Here is a 21,839-nt window from a genome sequence, read left to right as displayed (position 1 = left end):
TCAGATTTAGGATTGGTAAAAATTCTTTCCCAATCTGTTGGTGGCCTCTTTGTCTTATTGACAATATCTTTTGTCTTACAGAGCTTTGCAATTTTATGAGGTCCCCCATTTGTTGATTCTTGATCTTACAGCACAGACCATTGCTGTTCTGTTAAGGAATTTTTTTCCCTGTGCCCATTTCTTCAAGGCTTTTCCCTACTTTCTCCTCTATATATTTCAGTGTCTCTGGATTTATGTGGAGTTCTTTGATCCACTTAGACTTGAGCTTTGTACAAGGAGATAAGAATGGATCAATTCATATTCTTCTGCATGCAAACAGCCAGTTGTGCCAGCATCATTTGTTGAAAATGCTATCTGGAAAAAAGCCTTTTCAACAAGTGATATTGACAAATCTTCGATGCCCACCTGCAGAAGACTAAAGTCGGGTCTTTATCATTCAGCCTGTATAAAAATCAACTCAAAGTAGATCAAAGATCTTAATTCATAAAGTGAAGTTGTAAGAGAAAAGACATAGGGGTGAGCAACCCATTTCTGAACAGAGCACGGTAACACAGGATTAGCTAGGGCCATGAGTCAACAAGTGGGATTTCTTGAGATTAAAACATTTATGCACAGCAAAAGAAGCCATCAACTGTGGGTCAAACAGCTCACAGAATGGGAGAATATCTTTACCACCTACACTTCAGACAGGAGGTTTATCTCTAATGAACTGCAAAAAATAAACAGCGGGGAAATAATACTGCTAATCTGACAGAATGAACACCTCTTAGAAGACACACAGAAGACTATTTTTTGAGTGTTCAATATCCATAATCATCAGAAGAATGTAAATTAAGACTGCTCTGAGATACAGCCTTACTCCAGTCAGAATGGCTGCCGTGAAGAAACCTGCTAATGGTTGGTGGGGATTTGGAGAAATTCCCACTTATTTTGTGTGGGACCGAAAAACCAATACATTATTTGGCAATCAGTTTGGAAGTTTGTAAAAATAAAAATAGAACTACCCGTGTCCCAGCTATTCCACTCCTGGGCACATCCTTGGAGAATTCCACAGTCTACTAGAGAGACCATGTTTTATCACTGTGCTATTCACAAGTCACAACAGCGAGGAAGGTGAACAAACCTTAAATATGGCTATCAACAGGTAAGGAAAATGTGGTACATGTACACCATAGAATATTATTCAGCTGTAAAGAAAAGTGAAATCTTGAAACTTCCAGAAAAATGGAAGGCGTTACAAAATATACTGAGGTCACCCAAACTCAAAAGAAAAGAATCGCATGTGCTCCCTCATATGCAGATCTCAGCGCAAACGTGCTGTGTGTGTGTGTGTGTGTGTGTGTGTGTGTGTGTGTTTGGTGTAGCATTTATAAAGGAGACTCAGGGAAGCCTTAGATGATGAAGATGATCATGACACAGGCAAAAAGAACACTTCTCAGGAAACACTCGTCTAGTCTTGGAGCAACACTGCCTGGTAGACATTCCCTGTTTCCATGTGGGAGACTTCTCCTAAAGGTTTGGGCTCAGATTTGAACTTGGCTACCTCCGCCTCTGGTTGTTCTTCCTCTAACTGGGATGCTGTTTTCCTGTGGCACAGCAGAGGGACGATGGTTAGGCATCATTCTCACTACCTGGGGTGCTGCTTTGCTATGGCACAGCAAGAGGGACGATGGTTAGGCGTCAGTCAGTGCCACCGCCCCAGCCAGACGCGTGGCCCAAGACAGCTGCTGTTGACTCTTTGTCAGTTGCTTTTGTAACGTGACAACGTAACTCATAACTACTAGGATTAGTCGCAGCATTAAACGCGTGACATTGTGCAGGGAGGGAGAAGATACCTCAGTTGGTAAAGTATTTGCCATGCATGCATTGAGGACCTGTGTCCAGTAGCTAGCATCTATGGAAGAAAGCCAGGCTGGGGGAGCAGAGACGGGTCATACCCCCAGGGGCTCACTGGCCAATCAGCCTAGCCTAATTAAACTCCAGGCCAATAAGGGACCCTGTAAGGTGAGTAGTTATCACTGTTGGCCTCTAGCCTCCATGTGCACGCGTAGCTGTGTACAGGCACCGCCTGCCCACATGGGTATCCACATGAACACACACGTACCTGCAAACTGGGTGTAGAGGCAAGTGTCTGCTGTCCAAGTGCCCTCCTGAAGCAGGAGGATTGCTTGAGCAACGGAAGCTGGACAACAGAGCAAGACTCTGCTTTTCAAAGTTAAGCCTTTGGGGAATTAGGTGGAAGGGAGAGGGTGTGGGGGGGTGGTATCAAGTGTTCCCTTGGGACCTTCCTAAGGAACATGGGCTAGGGCAGGTAAGGGGATGGTGACCGAGTATGGGCGTGTGTGCTTCTGGGCAGGCTGTGCGTTAGTGAGCATGGTGTGGGTCTCCAGAGGCACACTAAGAAAGTTCTGTAAGGGGGCTGGTGAGATGGCTCAGTGGGTAAGAGCACCCGACTGCTCTTCCAAAGGTCCCGAGTTCAAATCCCAGCAACCACATGGTGGCTCATAACCATCTGTAACAAGATCTGACACCCTCTTCTGGAGTGTCTGAAGACAGCTACAGTGTACTCACATATAATAAATAAATAAATCTTTTAAAAAAAAGAAAGTTCTGTAAGTCTATGGTGTTTGCAGAGGCAGTACTGGGAAACACACTGTACTGCCTCTGGAATCCTGTATCTTCTGAGCTTGCTAGGTTTTGACTACGTTGTAACTGTGGCCCAGAAAATTTGATCCCCGGAGCTTTGCTTTTGGAGCTGACTCCATCTGGATTTTTTTTTCCTTTTTCCCCCCAACAGGGTAGCAGTTTGATAAATTTGTATTCTAAAGACCTGCCTTTCCATTCCTCCTAAAGGCAGAGGAAAAGGTTGGCACGAGAAATGAAAGCGGCATGGGTGTTTGAACATGCAACACTTGCTGTAACTGTTAGTGAGGACTCGTATTTAATTAATAGACTTAGGACTCAAATTGCCTTGTAAAATGGGCAATTAAATGTCTTGGTATAGATGGTGAGAAGAGAGTGTATTAGCAAAATGAGTCATTTACTCACGGCACGGAAAGAACACTGGTCTCAGCAGACTCCTGTTGCAGCTCACTCTACTCCTTGCTTTTTGTAAAGTCCAAGGGACAGAGTTGAATTAGGATCTGTTCTCGGTCGTTAGAGTATTCACCCAGATCGAGCTCAGGCAGCCAGTAGGAGGAATGAGCAAAAGCCAGAACAGTCGTGGGGCCTGACCTGGCAGGGGTGGCTTGTGGAGAAGCCAGAATTCTTAACAGCTCGTTTAGATTTAATGGATTTTTTTTTTTTTTCAATATACCTGGCCTTGAACCCAGGGCCCTGTCCGTGCTAGGTGAATGCTCTGTCACTTGCTGGGACAAGCCAGTGAACATAACATTTTTGCCACTGTGACCTTATTTGTCTGCCATTGGTAAAATGTGACAGCATCATTTTTGTCAAAGGTCTTTCCAACCTTTGATGCACTTTAGGGCTGCCAGCATAGCTCGCATGGAGACACTCGGTGCCAGGATATACGGAGATGATATAGGCATGATCCCAGTGGTTTGAGGATTGCCTAATGAAAGGGAAGCAAGAGTAAGCCAGAGTGTCCACGTTGAAACCCAATGAGGAATTCAGTGTGAGTGGATCTGGTCTTCAGAAAGAGGATGGGGTTGAGCTTGAGGATTTGAGGTTCAGTTTCAAGTAAGTCCTTGAATAGAGCATAAATCACATCAAATAGACTTCTCAAGAGAAGGTGAGCATGTTTGAAGAGTTCTGACCAAAGCATTCCTCACATCAAGTTTGGCAAATAAACTGGAAAGATGAAAGAGGAATGGGGAGGAAAAAAAAAAAAAAAGAATAAGCGTAGCGCCACCTGCTGTTCATCTCGAAGCATTTTTATTTAATGAAAGATTTCTCCCAAGCATGTTTTTTTGTTTTGAATGCTTTTAAATTTTCATTTATTTCTTTTTAAATATGGCCACCTCAGGTGCTCACGGAGCAATCTGCTTATTTTAATGTTAAAAGGGAAAGTATCACATCAGATCGTTTCTGCTTTGATCATGGTTTTACCAAAGGCTACTTTCTTAAATGATTTTTTTTCCTGATCCTTCTTGCACATAAGAGAAAGATGTGTGAGTTAATTACTTGAGGCTCAAGGGTTTATAGCCACACTTCTCGTAGCCCTAATTGCTTCATCATTTCTGCTCTTCTGCTTCTGAATTATTCAAAACAAGTAAGTGTGTGTGCGGCTTCTGTGTCTCTCTCTCATCTGAAGCATCATAGTGTTGAACATTAATTTTGCATTCTGACAACTCCGTGGTCGGTAGAGAAGTTTGGGTGGACCAGCTTAAAGTACAAGTTTTCACATTGGATAGAAACTTTTTTTTTTTTAATCCCAAGGAGAGCCTCCGTGCTTAAAAACTGCACAGTCTTCTTGGGTGAACTTGCCTAGACCACTTCCTTTATCCGAAGCATCCTTGATATACAGGGCAGGAAGCACCCCGTCAGTGGCCAGCACCCACAGCGACCTGAGCACCTACAGCAGTGACTGTAAGTCAGACTGATAACTCATTTTGTAGGTTGTTGAGACAGTAGACATAGGCAAAGCCAGTGGTCCACAAGTAATTAATTTTGTCTCTGTATCTTAGTGGGAATTTACGCATTTCTTCTTTGTAATTACTCAGAATGTTTGACCTGGAAACAGGTTTTTAGGAATAGATTTCTGTGAATGAACCTCCAGGGGACCCTGAAATGGTTAAGTGGTACTGGCACCTGCTATATAAAGGAACTTACAGTACATTATTTGAGCTGACATGTTTGCGGGGCTGTTTGGAAAAGAATAGTAGCTGGGGCTCTTGTCATCCAGCTGAAGATCAGGAAAACCATCACTGCGGGTTTTGTTTGGTTTTGTTTTCGAAAGAGTGTCTTGTAGAAGTGCTTTGTAAACTTCTGCTTTAGATGCCAGCCGCAGGGTGGTACCAACTATACAGCTTTAAGCTTAATCATAAATAATTTAAACTCAGGGGAATACTCTGAAAGTTTTTGTAAATTCTATTTTCTGCATGTCAAGTGGGCAAAGACACTAAGCTCCTTCCCCCCCCACACACCCCAAAAGACTTCTCCCCTTTATTCAAAAGATGCATTCAAGAAAGAGCTTTTTGTTTTGTTTCCCCCTTTTCTCCTCAAATTCCCTCATGAAATAATCCAAGAATGAGTTAAGACAAACTACTTTGGAGGACCCGCTGTGCCTAGGATCATAGTAGGCACAGGGAGGGGATTCAGGCCACAGAGAAATATCCTTATTAATAATAAAAATAAAAATCAGATGAGGGGAAAGAGACAGATTGTGCATTTGGGAAGAGTTGGAGATGTGAGCTCTTTGCTTTAATGACAAACGCATGTCTTGAGTGGGAGTGGGGGGGGGGGGATAGGGCCAGAGTCATCAAACTCTTTGGGTGTAGACCAGCAACAGAGCTACCATTCACATACACTCTGCACTACTCCACTGCCTCCACCCCAATACCTTGGTCTTTACGTTGGACTTTTGGGAGACTTAACTGAGGCTCAGAGACTATTACCAGATCAAAGTCACACAGCAAGTATGTGACAGGATGGATTATAGCTAATAGGCATTGAGTTAGTGGCAAAGGACTCATTTCAGACCGGTCACTGAATGCAGTGGCTGGACTCATAGGCACGTAGTATCTGCGTAGTGGCACTGGACAAATACTAGAGTATGTTACTTAAAATTAAAGAGGGCTATTATTTTTTTTAATGTATTTATTGTTTAAAATTTAAAAGGGGTAGGGGGAAACCCCAGAGGGTTTATGCTAACAGGTAATTAATTCTCTGTGAACCTGAAAATATGACTAGCATTTGTTACTGTGAATTCATCTCCCATCTAGACTTCTTTGTCCTACTGTGCAAATTAAAACAAAACAAAACAAAAACCACCCTGATAGAATCACCAGCAAACCCTGAAAGCCATAACAAGGGGGTTTGTGACACATTCCATAATATCACACCCTGGGGTTTCTATCGAACAGCCATGTTGATCTGGCCACTGCCCCAGTAGCCCGTCTGACCCAGCCAAGGAGGTTTCGAAACGCCTTTGTCCTTTCTTTCTTTTTGTCTGTTTAACAAAAGGGTTTCCCCGTGTACCCTCAGAGCCTGTCTAGTGGCCATGTGTCCCTCGTACAGATTAAGCATGCACGTCCGTGAGTCTCTTTCTTAGTCTGATGTGCAGCTGGTTTAATCTGTTCCGTGTAGTGCCTGGCGGCTTACAGTTCTCCCCCTCCCCATTCTAATTGACTGGGGGAGCAAGCATGAGGGATGCATGAACATGGCTGCAGCTTTTCCTGCCTGAGCGTGCTTTGTTCCTTTTTAAATGACTATACCAGGAGGATTTCGCAGTTGTACAGAAACTGATATTTCTTCAACGATCTTTATTAATTCTACACTCACACCCCCGGCTGGCTCAGAACGGCAGTACGATGCTACCTTATTGGCACTGTTGGTCGTGGGATCCTACAGCTTTTGTATAATTCCTTTGTTAGCCACGCTTACTAGGAAAAGAAGTAGGTCGATGGTTTCTCATTTGATTCTTTGGTTTGTAAGCATGTTTAAAATTTTATTAAATAAATTGATTTTTAGGCCCTCTTGGTTATTAGCTTTGTTGTTGCTTGCAATTTATGCTGCCTGTGGTGTTTCCTGGTTGTGTTTATATATATTTAAGATGTGAATGGATCTGTTGGGAAAATTTTTTCTTGTGCGTTTTCTGGGTTTGGGGGCTTAAACCAATTATAATTCAGCTTATCAGTGTTCTTATCCTATTACCAAAGACCATTTGATGATTTAATTTCTGATTAAAAGGCTGTTTGATGATTTAATTTCTGACTAAATACTAAGTTTTGAGTGTGTGACTGGCAGATAAATATAAATATTTTCTTAGAATTTAAATGAAAGGATCAGATTTGTTTTTGTTGACTTCAGTTATAGTTAATAGATGACTCACATAATAGTATTAAATGTGTATGTGTTTTTTTAAACTGCCTTATGATATGAAAAAAAATTTTTTTTGAACCAAAATCATCTTGCTGCTGTTACAGAGGGATCACTTAATCTTTAGCTGGCGCATCATGACGGACCAGCTCCAACACTGGAGCCTCTTTGAAGGGCTACACCTGCATCCTTTGCCTCTTTTTGTTTTGTGATATTACATTGTTAGTGGTGTTTGTTAAGAACTCCACTGCACAGTGCTGTTGGGAAATTGGTGCCTGGTCCTTGGTACTTGGGGATCCTTAGAAACAATGTTACCGAGTTATACATTGAAAGGAGATGTAAAAGGCAATTTTTCTTGTATCTGAGGGTTCAGCAGGTTTGTTTGTTTTTTTTTAATGAGCGCATAGGAAAAATTAAAGTTAAGTATTAGTGTAAAGATATTAGTGTAAAGATTGTGCAGTGGTTTTCTATACCAAATGAGGGAGATCATTGTGCAATTTGGAAGCAGGTCTTGAGGAAGTAGTTTTGCCACATTAGCAGGACTATGGAGACTAGAGCGTTCCTTCCTCTTTCCCTTTGGCCACAAAAGCATGTTTATTTTTGAGGACAGACAGATAGTGTGGAGCAACAGCAGAGATGCAAACCAAAGCTGTTTGCACTCTATCAGCGATAGGAGATCCGAAAGACTAAATAAAGAAATGGGCCATCCTCTCTTGCACTTGGGTGGCAGCCTGGCTGACAGGAAGTGACAGGAAAGGGTACTGCTCACCTGGGGCTTGTTCTGGTTTCTATTAACCCATGGCGAATCGGACAGTTATCTCTTAGCATCGCTCCTTAAACCTGATGAACGGAGAGGGAGACCTGGACCACGGTCAGCATCCTCCCAGCCGTATGCACCTGACTCCTTTTCTTCACCACAGTACCATGACGCCGCCCTGTCTTTTGGAAGGAGAGCACTTCGGTTTGCCTAACTAAGTGGGCAGAAAGGATGAGTCTTCCTGTCCCTCAGTTTTGTTTCTCTTGTGGCAAAAATGGTTAGTGAGTATGATCATATCTGTCAACACTAGGCAGTTGATAAGAACCAATTGATTCTTTCTCAGGCTGCCTCTAGGTTCAGAGGAAAAGGGTTTTTGACTAGTGATGTCTGACACGAGGAAAGAACAGAGAGAGGTGGGCAGCGGATAGTGCTGTCTCCATCTTCTAAGGCCTGTCAGAGTGCACACCCTCTGAAGGGATTACTTCATGAGGAAATATTGAGATAACTCTTAGTCGTGCCTGTTCTCTCTTAGTATCTCCCTGTGGGGTCTACGAGACATTCTTGTGATTTTTGCTTTTGAACTTTAGACTTCAGTGATTTGACTTAAAGCCAGGTAGGCAGATGATTGGGCGCAGAGCAGAGCGTTAAGCTGATTTACAGAGTTCCAGAAATCAGAGTTTTTATTTCTGTGCAGATACAGGAAGTTTAATAAAAACAAAAACTCATTTAACTAGATGCCAGAATGTAGTAATATATGCTAGCTCACAAGCCAACGTTGAGACCAAAGAGAAAAGCTCTTTAGAGCAGGGAAATTTCTTCTGCTGCTTAGATTTTTCTGAAATGGTAAATGCATTCTCTCTCCACCGTCCTGTCTTCTCCGCTTCTTATTCCACTTGCAACATTCCCTGGGCTGGGGATATGAAAATAGGGTTTTTTTTGTTTTTTTTTTTTACAAAAATCTGTTGTAACATAAGCAAGAGAACATTGTAATAGGCAGCTCTGAGTGAGGAAACGGTTGGAAGTTGACAGGATTCTTCATCATACTAGGAGCTGAGTAGGAAGGAAGGAGAAATGCTTTGAGGGCCTCCAGCCTCATTGTAGTAGTCAGTCTTCAAGTTGGAACTTGGTGAAAAGCAGTGCTGCCAGCCAGGAGGAATGTGCTTAGAAAACGGAGAGAATACTTACGTGTTAGGTCATAAAAGTGTGTTCAGCTTATTAGAGCTGGTAAAGTTGGGTGATCATACAATGGATAATCATAGAGTATGAATATTTAACACATATTTCATATAAATATGTAATTATATCTAAGAATGTAAATACACACACACAAACACACACACATATCTGAGCTCAGTGTCTTTTATCCTTGAGATATGGATATTGACTCTGGTGTGTTCAAAAGTTGATGGAATCTGGTGCTAGATCTGTTGCCATAGTGAGCCCTCGAGAGAACCACTCAGGTCGATTTCTTCCAGGCCAGAGTCTACTGTTGTATGAGGCCAGTAGCTGGGGGCTTCCTTTGTGTCAGTGAGGAATTCGTTCACTAAGTTCTTTGTAAGGGAGAGCCCTTTGTGAATAAGGCTCAGAAAAGTGAAGCATGCATCTAGACTTATGGGCAGTCATATATCCTGTTCACAAACTGAGCTGGATTTAATTTTTCAAAATTAGAACAATTGACTTACCTTGCTGCTGAGTGCAACCGAAGTTGCTCTAAGAAGGGCAAGTCTAAAATCCAACTGTAACAGCAAAAGGCACTCCCCTGGGTTGGATTCAAGTCAGTTAAGCACCTACTGCAATCCAACACCCACATCGCATGAGTATCTTAAAAATACACACTCTGAAAGGTTGGTGCCGTTGTTCCATGTGTCCTTTAGAATGTGATGTCGACTGTTAGACCACTGTGCCCGCTAGCATCCTGCCAAGTTTGGAAAGCCCTGGTCCCTAAGTTCTAAGCAAGGTGAGATTCGGAAATCGGGACAGGAAGTAGGCAGAAGCTTGCCAGCAGGAGAGTGGATTTGTGTTGATCTAATATTAGGAATGTCGTCCAGGTATAAGGGGAGTTAACAGATGGCTCAGTGCACTGATGCTGGGTGAGGACCAAAAAAGCCTGTGTACGTGTGTGGGCATTGTTGGTGGGGGATGAGGTCATTTAGCCTAGTGGAAAACATCTTGTGTTCACATTGATAATTTGTGAGCAAGAGGCGTGTATGAAGTTGGTAATTTACTCTTGATTCACAGTGCCTAGACTGAAATCAAAGTGATACAGGGATGCTGAGATGGCTTCTGAACCAGGGTGACAAATAATTCATGTGGAGCATTTTATACCAGGGAGAAAATTAGGATTTATTTATTATATGGTAGATTAAAAGTGCATGCCTAGAATTATGTGTTGGCGGTGTCTTAGAGAAAATAGGTCAGGTTCTTTAGTGTCTTTAGGAAATTTTGTGTTTTCTTATAGGTGGTTTCCATTACTTAAGTGAGAGGTTGAGTACCTTTGTAACAGGGTGGATGCTGACAGTCTAGTTCTGAAATACTAAATCTTACTCTTGAAGCCAGTAAAGATTTTGTCTGATTTTCTTTTTCTTTTTCTTTTTCTTTATCTTTTTCTTTTTCTTTTTCTTTTTCTTTTTCTTTTTCCTTCGTTAGCAATGGCTGCTCACAGTTTGTATCATCTTCCTTGAGAGAACTGCTTACCTGTGTGTGTACTGGGGGTGTTCATTAGGCAGCATGGGCGGCCATTTATCTTCCACCTCTCTGGAATAAAAAGCCAAGCTGGAAATGTGCATAAATTTCCCTTTCTTTCTGGGAACATTTATTTTGAATACTTGAGGCCAGAAACTGCCTCTGCATTCTTGACACTTGGTAATTGCTATCAAATTGTAGTCACTTTGGAACAAACATTGGGGGCTGCTATTGTATTTATGTACTAAATAAGATGTTCTTTTCCATTTTGTTATAGGTGGTCATGCTGTCATCAACAAGTATGAAGAGAAACCTCCCAAACAAGCATTTCAAAATGGGTCAGGACCCTTGTATCTGAAGCCTTTGGTACCCAGAGCTCATGCGCACTTGCTCAAAACTTCTCCAAAAGGTATTGTCTTCCTTGCGATTAGAAGGAAATACTTTTAAACTTCTTGACTTTGAGGAGGTTAAATTTTGACAAGTAGGCTTACGGTACATTTAACAATGATATATTGAAACACCGGGTGTGAGAAAGAAAGTAAAATAAATGTTAACAATGAGATGTTCTCATTTTCCAAGAGTCTCCAAATTCTTTTTTTTAAAAAAAGATTTATTTATTTACTTATTTATTTACTTATTATGTATATGAGGTTTATTTATTGTTATATGTAAATACACTGTCGTTGTCTTTAGACACACCAGAAGAGGGTGTCAGATCCCGTTACGGGTGGTTGTGAGCCACCATGTGGTTGCTGGGACTTGAACTCAGGACCTTCGGAAGAGCAGTCAGTGCTCTTAACCGCTGAGCCATCTCACCAGCCCGAGTCTCCAAATTCTATAGACAGATGAAGCCCAGTAGTAAAAATCGACAGGTAGAGAGGCTAGAGAGGTAACTCAGTGGTTAAGAACAGTGACTGGTCTCGCGAAGGACCCAGGTTCGATTCCCAGCACCCATATAGTGGCTAACAACCCTCTGTAGTTCCAGCTCCAGGGGATCTGATGCTCTTTCTCTTGGGCTGCCCAGGCACCATGCGCACACACACACACACACACACACACACACACACACACACATATAACACACACACACATACACACACAGACATGTGCAAAACACCCATCTTATAAAATAAGAAAAAAACAAATCTCAGAAAATAGCAGGTAGAGCAGAAATGTCCGGAGACACTAACAAGAAGAACTGGTGTTCAGGTCTTCTAGGATGACCCTCTAGATGAGAGAGAAGAACAAGGGGCATGTCTTATTTCATCTCCGTGCCTGTGGTTCCTGTCTGTTACCCGCTTGCCTTGTTCAAGACCATGGTCTTGTTCTGCTTTGCTCACAGCCATTTGTGTCTGATCCTTCTGTATCCTTCACCTTGCACTCACTGTGGCTGCCGAGAGAACAGGCAGTGGGTAGCGTATACGTAGCCCACAGCATCACCTCGGAGCCTCGTCACAGCTGAGAGTGTGGCAAAGCTCTGCTCATAGGTCTTAAAACTCACTTTTCTGGGAAGAATAATTGAGAACCATCATTTATATCAGAAAATTGAAAAAAGCAGTCACTGGCCACAGCGCCTTCCCCTCTGTGTTCTCTCTTTGTTATGTTTGGATGCTGGCATATGTATAAAAGGTCATGTGGTAACTTGAGGTTGCAAAACTAGTCTTCATTTAGTGATGCTTTCTCTTTTCTCTTTTCTCTTTTTTCTTCTTTTTAAAGATTTATTTATTTTATGTATATGAGTACACTGTAGCTATCTTCAGACACACCAGAAGAGGGCATCGGATCTTGTTATGGATGGTTGTGAACCGCCATACGGTTGCTGGGAATTTGAACTCAGAACCTCTGGAAGAGCAGTCGGTGCTCTTAACGGCCGAGCCATTTCTCCAGCCCACTTTTTTTCCTTTCTACTGGGTTAAAGGAGAAAAAAAAAACAAATACAGGATGGATCGAGTCCTGTTGGGGGAAGATGATTTACTGTGCCGTTAGCGTCTTGTTTGTCTCACACACAGCTCTGAGGCATCAGATTGTCCCCTGCTAAGAGGGCGGTAATATCTGAAACTGAGGTTTTTAATCATGATTTTTAAAACCCCATACTCCCCCCCTACACACACACACACACACACACACACACACACAGTAACTAAAAATAAGCCCCATTTGTGGAGCTTTGATCCTGAGGTGATTTTTCAGAGAATTAGAGACCCCCACTGATGACCGCAAAACAGGACATGCCAATCTCCTGTAAGCCCTAATGTTTTCTTGTGGCATCTTGTGGAGGTCTATTTGTGTGCATCTTGTGGAGGTCTATTTATGATGGCTGCACACTTGTAAAGGGAGATGATCTTCACTTTAAAATCCCGCAGACGGACTCTGTCGTGTACAGATGGTTAGTCACTTGATGAGTATTGGATGTCGAGCACGGGCGCTTATAGCTCTCCTAACGTCTACCTGTTGAGTTCCTGGCTGCATCTTATACTGCACCCGCTTGGAGAAACCTCTCCAGTGTATTCTTCTTCCCAGCCGAACAGAAGTCAGACCCTTGGGAGGACCCACACCAGCAGCCCTCTCTCACAAAGTGTAGCCTGTTTCCTGTGTGCAGTAGAACAGGGAAAGCACAAGCTCACTGCTAAGAGAGGGGCCTCCTTCTGGCTGGAGTACACTTCAGTGGTGGAGCGTTCCCCCAACCTGTGGGCCCTGGATTCAGACACTAGACTAAGCAGTGGATAAATTAACCAAAATTTAAAATGAGCTTTAATTGTCCTGGACTACAAAATATACCATGCTTTGTCTTTTTAAAAATTGATGCTGTAGCCGGGCGTGGTGGCGCACACCTTTGGTCCCAGCAGCACTTGGGAGGCAGAGGCTGGCGGATTTCAGAGTTCGAGGTCAGCCTGGTCTACAGAGTGAGTTCCAGGACAGCCAGGGCTACACAGAGAAACCCTGTCTCGAAAAACCAAAAAAAAAAAAAAAAAGTAAAATAAAACTGATGCTGTGTTTTTGATGACTAGCGCATATCACTCCTACTACTGATAAATAAGATACTTACTATATTATCTATATTTGAAAAAGTGTACTTGATCAAGTTATTTGTATGCTGGAATTTTCTCAGTGGATAGCTAGAACCTAAAATGTAAAGGTTAAAGGGGGGCTTTTGGAAAATGAAATCACCGTTATTTACAAGATAACTAGAAATTTCCAAGATAACATAGCATTTCCAATAAAGCATGCGTTTATGCTTCTGTCCTGTTCCAGGTCCTTCAAGGAAGAGTCTGTTTACAGCTTTTAATTCAGGTAAGTGGCCACTTTATGAATATATTAAAATATTTTTATTTGAAAAGTAATGATTAAAAATACTGAAATTTATTTGTAATTACCTTTGCTGGTATAGTTTTAAGTCAAAATTCAGGCTTTAAGGTGTAACTAGCTGCTATGACATGGGCATTTGCGGAGCATGAATTGTTGAGCCATCTAACACAGAAGATGACATTATACAGATCAATTTAGCTTAAACTGATTTTTAAAATATGGTTCATGTGAAATAAAACTGGACACTTCTCCAAATGTGTTACTTTAAATAGAATCATCTTTAATTGTAAAATGGTCTTAAGATAAAATTTTTAACTTATTGTACAAACTGAACAGTTTTCTATGTTTCTGATTTCCCCTATATACATTCTCGGTTGGACATACATTTCTAAGGCAGCCTATATCGTAAAGCCATTCAACTACATTGGAAGTCTAATACTTCCTTTCAGAGATCTAAAGATCTTATAAAATGTATTCATCGACATTTCTATGTATGACACACAGGATTGTATGCAGCCAGTCATGCGCTGTCTACAGGTTCTCATTTTTTATTGCACCTACATTTTTTATTGCAGCGCTAGTACAGTCACATGACTCCTCAGCCCGTTGCACATCAGAACAGAAAGCCAGAAAAAAGAAAGGCCACCTTACAGCATGTAAAGTAGCTGTTATACAGGATCCCATGTTGTCAGCACAGAATTCAACCCATCAGCTGTGGCTTCCCCATAGCTGTAAGCATGGTAGACAGTTGGTTTTACAACTCAAGGCTGGCCTGGAATTATTAGTTTGAGCCTACTGAGGAAACCTTTCCCTGTGTGCCTTTTGAAGCAAACCTGCTTCTAACTACTGACATTCCATTTTGTTACATGCCGCGGTGTGATCAGGTTTAATGGGTCGCCCGGCGTGAGTGTGATGGCATTGAGCTTCTTGAATATTTGCGTTGGTTCTCTATCACATTCACAGTGATTACATTGTAAATTGTTTTGCGATCATCTCTGTCAATGTTTGGGGAGTTTTCTTGTGACAGATACCTCAAAGTGGGATTAAAAACCTAAAGCACATGAATTTTATAGTCGCTCGGATAATATTATTTTCAAAAAGCTTCATACTAGTTTCCGATATGATCTACAATATAAAAGCACCGCCCATACGCTGGCCAATCTCAGATTTATCTATCTATCTATCTATCTATCTATCTATCTATCTATCTATCTATCTATCTTATTTATAAATTATTTTATGTATCTTATTTAATGTTGTAAAGACTTTTTTTTTCTTTTTAATGTGTGTTTTGCCTGAATGCCAGTGTACCACATGCATTCAGTGCCCCGGAAGGCCAAAGAATGGTGTCAGATTCCCCTGGATCTGGAGTTACAGTTGTGAGCCACCCTGTGGGTTCTGGTAACTGAAGCCCATCCCTCAGTAATGCCCTAAATCTGTGAGCCATCTCTCCAGCCCCTGGTTGAGGTTTTTTTTGGGGGGTAAGAGGCAGGCTGGGGGCGGGGAGGGGAGTTTGTGAAATAATATTTGAAAATTTCCATCATTATTTTAGTTTAACAGTTATTGTAAAGAAATTCCGTTACCTCCGAAGACAATGAAGAAGCCGTGACCTTGTGAGGCTCGGACGGACGGACGTTGGTGTGAATCTTGGTCCTCCTCTCTATTTCCGTCCTGCCCTCTGGCTACTTGCTAAGCCTCTCCAGGGCTTGAGTTTCTCGTCTGGCTGCATGGGAATGTTCAGCAGATAAATCCCAGTGTGGGAATGGGTTTGACCGTGTAGACTATTTTCATCCCTGGCTCTCACATGGTAGCTGCTCCTGCCGCTGCTGCTAGCGAGGCTAACAGTACTTCTTGTTGATCGCTTTTCATGGCTTTACATTGAAGGTGCCTCCCCACTCCCAACCCCCGACCCTGAGGGGTTGAGTTCTAGGAAACCCTCAAAGCAAGTGGGAAAACCCACTGAAGCGATGAACCACCTTCCTGAGGTCTAGCCGGTGTGATTTATTTAAAGGTTATGACGCTACGAAATTCTAGGCAACACTGGCTCTAAATAAAACATGCCTGCTGTTTATGAGGAAGTTGTCACACACCGCAGCACTTACCGTGGCTCCGACATTCATAGTCGCTCTTTGGGATACCTCAGACATCCCAAGTTGTGTTTACCTAGTCTGTAGACGGCTTTATAGGTCATCCCTGTCGGGTGCCACCGTCTGTAGACCACTTTATAGATAGTCCCTGTCGGGTGCCACCGTCTGTAGACCACTTTATAGATAGTCCCTGTCGGGTGCCACCGTGTCTGCCCTGGGAGCAGGAACACACCTGCTCCATCTGTGCCATGTCACAAACATGGGTTGGGGTCATGTGGCTTTCTGCATCTCCTTTCTCCAATGTCAGGAGGTGGTTGGGAGCTGCAGACCTACTCTGGGGAGGTGCATTGGTGATCTCAACTTTGCTCTCGTGTTGAAAGGGCCGATGCCATTTGGATACATGGAGACTTTGGTACTTAGCGTTAGGAAGAATGGATCACTTGCTGAATTCCCACTGCAACAGTGGCTACTTTTTTGACTGAGAACTAGATCTCTTCGCTCAGGGCGCATGAATGTATTCTACACAGAAAGGTTTTAAGTGTAGAAATGAAAAAAAGCACCATGAATATAGACCTGAGTTTAGAAGGCCTTTCCAGTAACCTGCATATAACAATAGAGATTAATGATTGTGACAGCGCATGGTTTGAGCTTTGTTTTGTCACACTGTTACAAACAGTAGTAAGAGCAAAGCCAGACAATGTTACCACATTTGCTCTGTGTAGCACTCTGGAAGACTAGCAAGACAGAGCCACCCTCACAGTAGATGCTAAAAGGGCCTATTATCTTGAGACACCTCTGTCAGCATCCTTATTGCATTTTTTTTTTTAACTGAAAAAGGGACGTCACTACGTGAATTCATGGGGAACCAAACAAGACTCAAAGGTAGCCAAAAACAATCTTGAGGGGGGAAAACAAAGAAAGGTGAAGGTACCATAACTCTTGCTTTCAACTCTGTAATTAAAACGGTCTGAAATGGGCACAAAGGCAGATACACAGGCCAGTGCAATGGGACAGCCCAGAAACAAACCTCTGTGGATTCAGTCCGCTGAACCTGGCAAGACTGCCAAAAAATACCAAGCAGAAGAACCATCCTTTCTCCTAGAGACAGGGTGAGGAGAATTAGACGTCTGTGGGTGCAGCGGACTCCAGCCTTCATCTCGCCTCATACACTGAAAACAACACAAAATGAATTAAAATAAGACCGAAAAACCTCAGGGGGAGAGGCAGAAGGGGAGGGCTTCATGGCTTTGTCATCGTCCGTGATTTCTTAGATTGATACAGAAGCGTGTGGCAAGCAAAATTGGACGCATGGGACTCCCCAACTCTTGTGCTTAGCCAGGGCGACTGTCGGTAGCATGGCAGGTGGCCCACGAGATGAAGGGGCTGCCTAGAAGCCATATCCCAATAAGGGCTGATTTAAGAGGAGTCAGGGTGTTGAAGGAGCTTTGATCTGCCATGTTTGCAGCATTCTCACCATAACTGATGTAAGAACAGCTTACATATCTGTAGATAAAGAAAACGTGGGATATTAGTCACAGTACTATACAAACGAAGGAAATGGGCCCGAGGAGATGGCTGGGTGGTAAAGGTACATGCTGTGAAACCATAGGACACAGTACTGCGGGGTATCTGTAACCAGGTACCTGGTGAACGCAGCCAAAAGGGAAACAGACTATCCCAAACAATAGATGTCAAAGACCGATAACTGATGGTCATCCCCTAACCTCTCCGTGCACAGAGTGGCACGGTTAGCACTCACAGGCACAATCTCACGGACATACAAGCACAGAAGGGAGAGGGGAGTCTTGCTGACTCCGATTACACCTGGTATCTAAAGCTGTGGGACTTGTAGCAGCATAACGTGTAAAGGCTTCTCGGCACTGGTGCTGCTGGCCAAGAAATGGGAAGCTGCTGTTGAGAGATTTCAGTTTTGAAAGATCAGGACGTTGTTACAACACATACAGTTACGGCATAGTTAGCAGTAAGTAGCATAGGCTTAAATTTTGTTGAGGGTAGATAATTGTGTTCTTGCTATAATGAATAGAGATGAACACACAAACAACAACAACAAAACCAAAAAACCAGAAGACTCACCACTTCCAAAAGCCAACCAAGGTATAATCCTTTTGAACTGCTCCACCTTACCTCAAACTTTGCTTCACTGGTTTTCTGTCCTCTGCTTTTTGCTCATCCTTTTTGACATTACAAAGTAACAGCAGACACCTTTCTTCTTTGTTGCACTCATGCCAAGTGGCCACCAGGGGGCAGATGATATTTGGGGAAGAATTAAAGCTGAGCAGTTTGAAGCTTGTATCTAAGCACATTTTTTGTGGTTGGGAGGAGTTTTTTGTTTTTTTAAACAGGAACTACATTTGGTTTTCCTTACACTGATATTATTTGTATTATTTCAGCTTCTTTCTGCATTTAGGGAAAAAGGTTAATATTTAATGTGCGTGGGATAGGTAATGATAGTGGAGTTCAAATAAATTTTTCTTATGTTAAATTTATTTTTTGTTTTAAATTTATTTTATTCTATGTGTGTGGGCGTTTTGCTTACATTCATGTCTGTGTATCACATGTATGCATCATGCCTGAAAGGGTGGGTAGTGGGCATTGGATCTCTTGGAACTGGAGATGATTGTGAGCTATTATGTGGGTGCTGAGAATGGAACACGGGTCCTCTGGAAGTCTAGCCATTAACTGCCAAACCTTCTCTTAAGTCACTTAAAATAATATTTTTATTAAATGTACCTAATTGGTGAGTAGATTGGTTATTTCTTCCTTTGGGTAGTGTAAGCTAGTGGATTTCTCTGTGACAGAATAGTTTAATATTAAAACAAGCCCAACCCCTGAAAAAGATCCCACCCAGAAACCAAAAGTTGACTGTATGGACAGCGGTGTGTCTATTTGTGACACTAGTTTTATTTCTCATTCAGTTTATAATTTTAAGTCTCACTGATACCTTTTTAAACATATTTTTGATAGCATAGGGAGAGCTTGTGGTTTTTGTTTTGTTTTGTTTTTTTACTATTCAGAATTTGGGGACAGGTGTTTTTAACGGTTTTAAAAATAACAACCTGTGATTTAACAGAGGAAAGCAGAGCTCAAAGGTCTGTTTCTTTGACTCTTAATTCAGTGGCATGACCCCCCCTCATGGGGATCACCAAAGACCATGGGGAAAGCACAGATATTTACGTTAAGATTCATAACAGTAGCAAAATTACAGTTATCAAGTAGCAATGAAAACAGTTTTATGGTTTGGGGGGGGCACAGCATGAGGAAGTGTATTAAGCGGCAGTAATTCCATTGTTGTTGCTGGTTCTGTTACCATGGAAGTGTTCCTTTAGGAGGTTGGTTGGGTGTGGGTGTGTTCGTTCAGCCCCACAGTGACCCTCTGTGGGTTGCTGGTGTGCTGTCATCCTCGGACAGGACAGGGCATGGGGTGGGGGAGCAAGGGGCTGAGTTGCTCCAGTTCCCCTCCAGTCCCCTCAGATTCTCAAATGCTGTGCGGGATGTCTGAAAGAAGAACGGCTTTCTATGGGTTTTAACGTTTAGTGAGCTGTTGACGGTGTAAGGTTTGTTGCCTTGTGATATTGTTTACCGAGTCTCAGAAGCAGCAAACCTGGTACTGTTCATTTTTAGTGTGGTTCTCAGCACATGAGAATTAGAGTTGAAAATTTGACAACCTGCCATTAGCACAGTAAAAAAAAAAATACTGTTTATTTTGAAGATTGGAAGTGTTTGTTGCTTGAGGGTTTTGGTCTGTTGGCTTTTCATCCAAGTAATAGGTTTACGTATATCTAGGTAAAACACCTGGGAAAATGCCCAGTGATAATAGTGCCAGCCTGTGCAGTTAAAAAGCAATGGAGTCAGCTCACAGATTGCTCTAACAAAATCTTATTTTTTTGCCTAGCTAATAAATAGACATTAAGCATGCGAGGTGGATAATTTCTTTTCGCCCTGTTCCAACTAGTGACAGGACCTGCGACATCATTGGCTGTTACATAAAGCTCCCGAGACCACCCACTTTCTCCTCCCCCTTTCCATCCCTGCTGGGAACCACAACAACCCGTGGCATGCACAGTGTGATGTAACTCAGGCTGCTTGCTTCCGGACCTGCTCCTCACAGATCTTGCTCAGACGAAGGGCATTGTTTGTTAGCAACATCTGGGAGAGCAAACGGAAGCCTGGAGCCCTGGGATAGCTAACTCTCGCTTCCCCTCCCCCGCCACACCCCCCATCTGGGTGGCCTGGCATTAGCATATAAGCTTGTTTTTCTCTGGCTGTGTCTCTTGGCCTGGAAGAACCCCCGAGTTGCCAAGAGACACAGTATGTGATGGTCCCTGGAAAAGCTGCTCCCCCTGCGAAGTTCTCCCACTGGCTTCGAAGACATGCTGTTGTCTCCCAAATTCTCCTTATCCACCATCCACGTCCGCCTAACCGCCAAAGGACTGCTCCGAAACCTCCGGCTTCCTTCGGGACTCAGGAAAAACACTGTCATTTTCCACACAGGTTGGTTATGCACAGAGCTCTGCTCAGCACCGAATAGAGGAGGGATATGCTGATGAACTTGCGCGTGCCTCTCAGATTTCTATGGAGACGATAATTGGGAACTAAAGCCCTCTTTAAGGAGAGGCTTGACTGGTGACAAGGGGTGGTTCTCTCTTGTGTTGGGCAGGAGGGTACTTTGGTTGTGTGCGGGCAGCTGTAGGCTTGTCTGTGTTTACAGATGCGTGATCGTTGCCTTGGAACTTTATGGCGCGCTCCTCTGCCACCAAATTTGTAAAAAAAACTGAACACCTGTTAATTCGCATCTATCTTCAAATGATTTTTGGAAATAGGATGTGAGCACATCTGCCCTGAGAAAGGAGCTGGTTGTTTCTGTGGTTTTGTTTTGCAGTTTCTCACTAGGATGGATAGGGTATTTCAGTATAGGAAGAGAGCCCCACATCGCAAACATTCCTAAATTCACCCCAATGCTTGTGGAGGGCCAGTAAGTGGACCACACATTTCGCTTTCTTCCTAGCATAAACACTAGTGGTCATAGAACATTGCTGCTGATGCTCGTGTGCACGGCTGCCGCCTTTCATTCTGTGCCTAACGTGAAACCCTCCTGGTGTGTCCCTTCAGGCATCTGTAAGCCTGTCTGCTGATGCTCGGGTGCTAAGGATTGCAATGGTGGTGAATTAGGTTGATTTCATTGTGTGCCGGCCTTAGTCTCCTTGTGCCTGACTGGGGCTGCCGTGTGTTGCCTTTAATAGGCTTGCTTCGTGGGCATGATAATGCATGATTTTTCTGTGCCACGCATGTGTTTCCTGTGTACCTCTTGTTTTTCAGTTGGCTCTTCACTGTCCCTGGTGACTTTTTTTTTTTTTTTTTTTAAATTCGACTGACAGCTTTTCATTTTCCCAGAGGCATCTGCCTTCCCTGCGGGATAATCTTCATTTTTTTTTTCTCCCCAGCTTTACTTCCTCATTTCATAGCTCCCCTTGGCCTGGCATTTGAGTTGGCTGGCCTTTCCTTCTAGCTCTCATGGCTGAATGTAAATGAACAGAGCTGGGGCCATGCCCAATCCAAATGTCACTGTGATTTCCTTTCAGCCCTAAAAATAAAAGTTGGGGGCCAATGGGAGAGCTCAGTGGATGCTGAGGCCTTGGCTATAATTGCCTGCACCCCCAAAATAAAAATATATTACAAATATATAAAAAGGTTAAAAAAATGAAGGTGTGCTCTATTGTTATTATTACTATTTTTTCATGTAATTTTCACCCTATTATTTCTCAGCCTCCCCACCCCCACTTTTTCCAGTTCATCCCACCTCCCTACATACACAAATAAGAGTGCTTTATGTTAAAATAATTTCCATGTTCCAAAGTACAAGGAGCTTTCAATATTAATTTTTAAAACTAACGCAGGACCTGCTCTAAGGTAAAAGACAGGTGAAATTTCTAAAGAATAATTTTTTCATAATAAAATCAGAAAAAAGAGGTCTGAGGTCACTGTATCAT

At 42.8% G+C, this 21,839-nt stretch overlaps 1 protein-coding gene across 6 annotated transcripts in view; it reads left to right on the top strand.

Moving 5' to 3' along the window:
* Positions 1–21,839, top strand: part of Mtus1 (microtubule associated scaffold protein 1) — a 150,179-nt gene that overhangs the window by 76,964 nt on the left and 51,376 nt on the right. For 3 of the 6 annotated variants that reach the window (XM_029532078.1, XM_021218675.2, XM_029532079.1), the window contains exons 4-5: positions 10,716–10,847; positions 13,691–13,729. In XM_029532078.1, the coding sequence (XP_029387938.1) occupies positions 10,716–10,847; positions 13,691–13,729 (171 nt within the window). Of the gene's footprint in view, positions 1–4,398; positions 4,549–6,302; positions 6,576–10,715; positions 10,848–13,690; positions 13,730–19,872; positions 20,344–21,839 lie in introns of those variants that run through there. The other 3 variants (XM_029532080.1, XM_021218676.2, XM_021218677.2) reach the window with 3 other exon arrangements.

Source organism: Mus pahari, chromosome 19, assembly GCF_900095145.1.
Source record: "Mus pahari chromosome 19, PAHARI_EIJ_v1.1, whole genome shotgun sequence".
NCBI classification, from domain to species: Eukaryota; Metazoa; Chordata; class Mammalia; order Rodentia; family Muridae; genus Mus; species Mus pahari.
The sequence above is the reverse complement of the archived record's forward strand: the minus strand, read 5'-3'. Positions and strand labels throughout refer to the sequence as shown.